At 40.8% G+C, this 8,285-nt stretch overlaps 1 protein-coding gene across 2 annotated transcripts; it reads left to right on the forward strand.

The window, feature by feature from the left end:
• The first annotated feature begins 311 nt into the window (after nucleotides 1-311).
• nbl1 (NBL1, DAN family BMP antagonist) lies at nucleotides 312-7,907 on the forward strand. Of its 2 annotated transcripts, none has more exons than XM_039798152.1 (4): nucleotides 312-407; nucleotides 3,990-4,170; nucleotides 5,249-5,360; nucleotides 7,284-7,907. In XM_039798152.1, exons 1-4 carry the CDS (start codon nucleotides 368-370, stop codon nucleotides 7,563-7,565), a joined length of 615 nt encoding a protein of 204 aa, XP_039654086.1. In that variant the 5' UTR covers nucleotides 312-367; the 3' UTR covers nucleotides 7,566-7,907. The 2 variants fall into 2 exon arrangements, with proteins under 2 accessions (XP_039654086.1, XP_039654087.1); XM_039798153.1 differs by lacking the exon at nucleotides 312-407 and adding an exon at nucleotides 2,125-2,589.
• The last annotated feature ends 378 nt before the right edge of the window (nucleotides 7,908-8,285 follow it).

The raw sequence follows: 8,285 nt of genomic DNA on the forward strand, positions 1-8,285 counted from the left end.
GTTTTCTTTTAATACTGTAATGGGTAGATTCTTTTCTGAAGACGGGGAAGTAACCCACTCTGCTCTTCACTCATACTAGATCAAGCATTTGCACAGAATGCCATAATTTGTAGTCCTGTTTTGACTTGTGTGTTTGCTGTGACCGTGACTGTTTTTTTTCACAGGGAGTTGAAAAAGCACACGTCTCCATATCAGAAAGAATCTCTTACGTCTTGTGTATTCATTGGCCGTGAGTCTGTTTGCCGAGATTGTTTTGAGTGTGATTGATCACTTATGTGTGGTTGCATGGGCCTGCTAGGAGAGAAGAAAGATTGTTTGTGTGAGCGTGTGCAGTTATCCAGCCCCCTGGTGAAGCAGAATCCGTGGAATGCCGTTTCTGGACTGGAGCTCGGTCTTATTACTAACAGGTGAGTTATGCACTTTGCACTCTGAACACAACACATGGTTTACACTTTCACATCAAAGAAAACACTGACGCATGCACGGTTTCTCTAATGCACACACTCAAGTTTTCCCTCTCCATCACGGTAACCATTTTCTCAGCAATGTCAGAAATGAAGCCATGTCGCTCATCCCCTATCCATTTAAATATTTGTTTGCAAGTGAAGCGTGAGACAGACAGGGGTGCTTATGGACACAAGCCAGGCTCAACACCTGTAGGCAGGTAGGAAGAAGTGCAGGAATGGTGTGTGTGTGTGTGGGAGGGTTAGTGGGACCAGTGTCGCAGCTGAGATAACAAGGCAGGCAAAAGCCATAGACGATGCCTGTCTGTGCCTGTCTGAAAAATTCTCCATGATGAATCAGAATTACCAGTCTAATAATGCTACCTAATCACATTTGTTCATCTAATGGTTCAAAACTGTTCACTCTGTGTTGGTGAATTTCTGGCATGAAATATAAAACCAGACATGTCATGTGTGCTGCTGCATGACTCCAGCTTGGAGCTGCTGTATTAAGTCTTTTACTTCAGTATAAAAGCAGCAATACCACACGTTAAAAATACTCAATTACAAGGAAAAGTCTAGCAGCAAAAACGTTATTTAAAAGTAGTATTATCTAAAAGTACTAATATGGGTCATGCGACGCAGGAAAATGGCCCCTGTGATTGTTATATATAAATTGACATTATTACTGATGTATTCACATGTAAGTAGAATTTTACTGCTGTAGTCGGTGGAGCTGATTTTACTACTTTTTAAACTGTTGGATAGTTTAATCTATAACAATGCATTGTACCTTATAACCTGATCATATGATTTGTATATGTTTAATGTTTTTGTGAAGTTACTATAACTGTCAAATAAATAGTAGAGTAAACATTTGAATACTTCCCTCTGAAATGTAGTGGTAGAAGTATAAACTATAGGCTATTTGAGTAAATGAACACAATTCTGTATAATGCTTACCATGACTTTAAATACTTTTGTACACTTCAAATGCCTTTGGACTCTAAGTACAAACTTTTACAGAACTTATAAGGGAATATAATTTAATATTGTGGTGTGTGTATTGGCTATTTTTCCTTAAGAATGTGAATACTTCTTTCTCCACTGCATGCAGTGTCAGGAGTTTTCAGCCAGAAAACACTGACATTTACCAGTAGCTGACTTGGGCATCATATTCCAAAGCTTAAATGTTAGGCCCCATATTCCCTTTTAGGATTTAAAGGAGTCTACTCACAGGTCAGCAAAACCAAGGAACATACTGCCTTTCAGCAAGTCATGTGCTCATGAGTCTGTCAGTGGTTTCACTCCGAACATATCGAGGGGGGCCTTAATTAGATCAAGTTGTCATGAGCTTATGGTTAAATAACTTGTTGAAATCATTTCAACTTCCTAAAGGTTTCAGAAAAATGGATCAGAGCATTGATTCATATCTGTCTCCCAGGTGTTTTGCATGCTCACGTTGTTATTAGTGTTTCAATTAAAAAAAATAAATGATAACAAAACAATGCCAAATGTATCTGCAAAGTCAACGCATGACTGTAAATATATGCCCTATTTGTGTAATCTTTTTATATGTGCATTTTCTTTGTCCTGTAAATCTTAACTGCGGTCTCGCCTCGCTCCTACTTTGGGAAACATTTGAAACCTTCCCAAAAGTACCCCCCCTCCGTTTTCTTTCGTCCAGAAACGGCACAGCAGGACCCCTGTCTGGGGGCTCAACCGCGCCTAACCCCTGCTACAGAGTTTTACAACAAAAGACAACAACTTGGAAAGTGTTTTTAGTGGAGTTTCGGGAAATTTAACACTGGACGGGCAGAGAGAACAAAGGGGAGGGACGGCCTGAGTTGATGGACTCGGGGATGAGATAGTGCTCATAACTAAAACCCCATCTCCCCATCCTTCTCTGTCGGACGGACGGTTCTTTTTCCTTTCCGGATGATGTAACAGTTTTATGACAGACTGGGCTCGGATGTATCCTCGCCGCTCACGAAGTGCTCAAATTTTCCTCTAATTATCAGCGCACGGTGATATCCAACGGCAACCCGCATCCTCTGGTTTTAGGAGCCAGGTTTCGGTGGAGGGGGCTCAGCTCAGCAGGACGTTGCGAGGTGCTCAACTGGCTGTTCCCCGGGGTCGGTGAGCGGTAAGTTAAAAGTGTCTCAACTACGACCACTGTCGGGGCTCGTTACTCAGAAAGTACGTTGTTACTCGTAACTAGCTAGTTAAAAAAAAAAAGTACAGTTATTATGACACGTGTTACTGTAACGTTAGTTAGCCTACTCACCCTCCGAGAGCTGCTATCCAACACGTTATGGTACTTTTCATCCGTTAGTTAACGTTAGCTGCGACACTTGTTTAAAATGACGGTTGCAACTTCTCCCACCACCTTCCGAAGTAACGTTACTCGAAGAAAACGCCGTCATCTTGCCGGTGAAAAACCAGGCACACTACTTTTGCCTAATCTATAACGTTAGCTAGATTTAAATGTGATAAATAAAAGAAAGCCAGAAATGGATTTCTTGACAACTCTTTAGCCTTCATCAGCCGTTAAACGGAACTTAGCCTAACTGACGTACGTTACGTTACTGATACGTTAACTGATCCCTTACGAGAGGTCGGGAGTAACACACTATACAAATTCGGATTGAACTAAACTAGCTAGCTATATAATAGAATATGTCCGGGAAAATAACGACTTTTAGTCGTAACATTCGCCACTACTGTATTTCAAACAGTAGGCCTAGTTACTCGTTACTGTAACGCCTTACCACTTTAACGCCAACATAGGGTGCTCAGTCTCCAGAGTGCTGCGTTTTAAAGAAAGTAGCCTGAACTCTTGAAGCCTTTAAAAAAACATATAGTCTATACTTATTAAACAAAATCCTCCCCCCTCATCACAGCACACTTCAGACGCCTCTTTATCGTTTATATCTATACATATATAAGGAGAGCTCTAATGATTCCTGAAGACAAGGTTTCGGTGTCAGAGACATATGGAAGTGCTGAAAAGTGTGTAAAGAAGTCGACGTGGGTTACCACTAGACACTTTTTTATAAGCAGCAGGAGAAAACCATAGATTGGAAATGACGTGTTGAGGCATTTTTAAAGAAGAGAGTGAAACAGAGCAGAGGACTGACTTGGTATTAAGAGTCAGGTGGTGTGGAGCAGACATTTGCCTCCCTCCCCAGTTGTCTCTTTCTGGACAATATATGAACCCAGTATAATGTTCTTTCTGCAGCTGGTGATTCGATAATCAAGAAGTTGTCTCTTTTAATCATTGAAATGAGCTACAGCAACATAACTGGAGAACATTTGAAGCACAGGGACCCCTGGGTTTCAAGCTGCTAATCGCCAGGACATTGTCAATCCACATCTGCAGAGATATGCAATGTCCAAATTTTGCATTAACTGTAAAGCCAGGCAACATCTGACCAGTAGACATCAGTAAACATCAAGAGATTGTGACTACTCTTTTTAGGGTGCGTTTTTGTATGGAACAAGGTTAACAGAGCGGTAACATGCTGTGGTTTTCTGCCCCTTTAGGTGCAGTCATGTGGCAGAGGATTCAGATTTGTTGGGCACTGTTTGCACTGTATTCAGCGGCACCGCCTGCACACATCAACCGCCTGGCGCTGTTCCCTGACAAGAGCGCCTGGTGTGAAGCCAAGAACATCACACAGATAGTCGGGCACACGGGATGTCAGCCTCGCTCTATTCAAAACAGGTCAGGATGAACGCCCTCTCTGTCTCTCTCTTTTTCTGTCTGATAATCTCCCTGCAGCTGAAAAAAGTGAATAATGCAGAAATGTCAAGAAGTTTCATCTTCAAAGTTATGATCATTCCGTTTGTGTGAGATAGGTAATGCATTCATTACACTTGAAGCATGAAGGAATAACAACTTACTTACACTTAACTACGCTGAGCAATTTTTCAGCGCTGCATACTTGAAATGAATATAAATCAGTGGCTGCCTGCATGGTGGAAAACTGCATTTAAAAATCTTAAGATTCTTAATAACACTGCAGGCATTGATATTAAAGGGTAACGCTTGCGATATTAATATGCTTATTATTGTCCATAAATCCCATGAAAAGAGTAAAATCAACAATGTGTCTCTCAATACTCTCTGACTTTCCAGCCAAAAGCCCATTGGTTCCTTCTAAAGACATACATCATTAGATATGGGTCACGAATGTAAATGTTCAAATAACACAACAATACTCATACAGGAGTAAATAGTGCATTTATTGGGAACTGTTTTCAGCCACTGATTTGTTACTCAAATGACAAAACAGCCGGTGCAACAGTGAAGCTCATAGATGTGTTTTTAACAGTTTTTGGACAACAATGGAGCAATAAGCTATTCCAGGCTTTGGCGACACAGAAATGACTTGTTAATTGTTGACAAAAATACAATAGTACCACACTTACAATTTTTTAAGTGACACGCAAATGTAACACTGGCCTTTAAAAACTATTTTCTATTCTGCCTTCAAGTTACTTTCTTACAACAGTTCATTGTTCTAGTAACGCTCACTTTGAAAATATTGATATTCCTCTCTACGATGCAGTCCCCACAGTGACACATGTACACGTTTTGCACACTACTTCCTATGATTTACACAATGGTATTTGTTATTCATGATTTTCATTTATAATCATTAGTTGACCAGTGATTCACCTAACATGTATAATATTAATACTCCATTTTGTGATTTTGTGTCTGGCCTGAGGCTACCAGACATCCACAGCTCTGGTCATGCAGTTGAATCATGCAATAATGAACTCTGTCCTCCTCGCAGAGCTTGTCTGGGCCAGTGTTTCAGTTACAGCGTCCCCAACACGTTCCCACAGTCAACTGAGTCCCTGGTGCACTGTGACTCCTGCATGCCTGCCCAGACACAGTGGGAAGTGGTAAGATTTATTGCACATTAGCTCATGTAGCTCATGCGCTCACACACAAAACCACAGGTTTCCAACATGAAAGAATAACTGTTCACTGGCGGACACAAAGCAGAAGAAAAAAAAAAAAAACAGAAATGGAGGATTTTGAATAGATTTGTGTCACAATTTCTGCAGTTCCCTATGAACCTTAGTCCTGTATGAAGTTTGCCAGAAGGAATCCAGACTTTCGACAACAAAGGCTTTGTAGTGAGGTGTATGTAGTTTGGAAAGCTGCCAGATAGGCTAGGCGGGTGGGACCACAGGTGAGGTCGCCTCATGTTTCAGTGGAAAATATTGTACCTCCTGGATTCCACTGCTGTTACCTGATAGATTAATTAATTTCCGTACTGTTTTTGTTGCTTGAGAAAGGCCAGAGAAAGTGCATCTACAGTCTCACCTTACTTCTGATTATCTGGAAATAAATGTTTATGTCTGTGGTTATGATTGTTGTTGCAGGACTTTAAACAAAAATGTAGTTTAAAACAAAACAAAGTCAGCTCTCATGAAAGAGGATACTGCTCCATGCTGGTTTGGCACTTGGTGGTAGATCTTGATAAAAGTGCTGAATGCTGATAATGGAAACAGTGAGGGGAAGTTGTGTGAGGTCTGGAGAGCTAGAAGAGTTTGTACAACACTGAGATTTAAAGGGGGCGTGTATATTTTGTGTTTCTTTTGTATTTATTCCATTGACCATACACTCATGGCACAATCATTTTCTTAGTGTGAAAATACAACTTTAACAAAGCACAACACTAAAGTAAGTATGTGTAAGAATTTGACCAAAAACACACACTTTCATCTATCCACATATAGCAGGATGTACATATTGTAAAAATCAAATTTCCTTAGAAGGAAAGGTAGAAAAAAATATATCTAAATGAATACAAGCAAATAAGTACTGTATATAAATAATGATTATCAGCCCTAACTTCAATTAATCCTGAAGGAAACCCATACAAATATCATACAATGATGACAATGAACAGCAACAATCAATAGTCAAGGACACAAAAGCAAGAATATTGAGTAAAAATAGACTATTAGGATACAAATATACATATAACTAATTCAAAAAAAGAAGCCAGAAAGCCAAAAATAGAAGCACTGTTACCATTCAGTATATAATAGTGCGTTCCATTTACCTCGGAACTCGGAAGCCGGAGCTGGGAATGACGTCACACCCGAGTTGAATGCGTTCCATTTACAAGTCGCATTTTTCATTATGGGGTAGGCTCTAGCCAGGTTAGCAATTGATAGCAATACCAGTTGATAACAATGGATAATGCTGTTTTTATGTGCATACAAACAGCGTAACACCATGTCCACAGATAGAAGTTGGACAGGACTGTGTTTATGACTGATTTAGTGAGACACAAATAAGACAGAAGTGCTAATAACTGTATGTCACTACAGCTTTTACAACTGTTGATGCACGGGGCATCATTGTTGGATTTTGAGCTCAGGGTACTGCGAGGTTGTCAGAGTACAAATGGAACGCACTTTAACAAAGTGGAAGATGGAAAACCAAGACCAAATAAATTTCACTTCCTGTTCACTAGGTCACTGGCAGTACATATGGTATATAGGTTTGACAAGCCAGCAGAAATCCAGTAGCCATTGACTTTGTACCTCCAAAGCACTCTCTCTCTTTTTGTATGTATATATGTATTTAAATGTGTGTGTGTGTGTGTGTGTGTGTGTGTGTGTGTGTGTGTGTGTGTGTGTGTGTGTGTGTGTGTGTGTGTGTGTGTGTGTGTGTGTGTGTGTGTGTGTGTGTGTGTGTGTGTGTGTGTGTGTGTGTGTGTGTGTGTGTGTGTGTGTGTGTGTGTGTGTGTGTGTGTGTGTGTGTGTGTGTGTGTGTGTGTGTGTGTGTGTGTGTGTGTGTGAGAACAGGTGACCCTGGAGTGCCCAGGCAGTGAAGAGTCTCCTCGTGTGGATAAGCTGGTGGAGAGGATCTTCCACTGTAGCTGCCAGTCCTGCAGTAAGGAGGGCGGCCAGGAGGGGGCGGTGATGCAGCTGTATCCATCAGACAACGTCCTGGACGCTCCATCTTTATCTGACACCCTCAGCGGTGCTCAGTCACACCCTCTGCCCTCTTCCGACACACACTCTAATAAGCATGCTCACCCACACACAGACCATCACACACTACCACATACATCAGATGGAGGGTAGGTACAACTCTTTTTATCGCTTTGCATCTCTCCTGCCCTCTCTCCTCCACACCACATCCTTTGTAACAATCTGTAGTATTGTAAAGGCACTTTGAAAATATGACTTCACTTTCTGTTAAAACGTTTCTCTAAAGACACACACACACACACAAGTCATGCTATCAGATTAAACTCTATTGTATATAAACTCGTACAAACACACCAGCCTTTGCACTCTTTTTGTTTGCTGATTAAACGTTCATATGTGTGCATCCAGACATGACTATAGTCTGTTATTAGGCTGTAGTCTCATTGATTTTTATCTGCTTTAATGCAATAAATTCTGTTGTTGTGATAACTTCTATTTTGTCTTTTGTTTTATTTGTGCCAGTTAGCACTCTCCTTTTCTGTCACAGTGAGCATCACAAGAAATGGAGTTGGAGAAAGTGGTTTTGTTTTGAACCGAAGTACAACCCACAGTTTCTAAAAATGAAGTAGTTTTCCTTTTTTTGGCTGCTGTGAGTTTGGGCCACGGCACATGATGTTGGTGCCACTTACTGGAGCACAGAAGAGGTGCTTGATGGGAAGGGACCTTGCTGTATGCTGCTTCATTGTTCTGAATGTGATGACACTGTGCCAGAAAGTTTAATGAAATGCTGTGATTGAAAAGCCATAGAGAAGGTTTCACACAGGTACATGCCCTTGTTTATTCATGTTATTCATGATTTGTGTACTTTAAGAA

Source organism: Perca fluviatilis, chromosome 4, assembly GCF_010015445.1.
Source record: "Perca fluviatilis chromosome 4, GENO_Pfluv_1.0, whole genome shotgun sequence".
Taxonomy (NCBI): Eukaryota; Metazoa; Chordata; class Actinopteri; order Perciformes; family Percidae; genus Perca; species Perca fluviatilis.

Bases quoted from the DNA above. Each gene is read 5' to 3' on its own strand.
- nbl1 (XM_039798152.1), top strand. From the start codon at position 368: ATGCCGTTTCTGGACTGGAGCTCGGTCTTATTACTAACAG. The intron at 408-3,989 runs GTGAGTTATGCA...CTGCCCCTTTAG, and splicing joins CTCGGTCTTATTACTAACAG to GTGCAGTCATGTGGCAGAGG. The intron at 4,171-5,248 runs GTCAGGATGAAC...TCCTCCTCGCAG, and splicing joins CCTCGCTCTATTCAAAACAG to AGCTTGTCTGGGCCAGTGTT.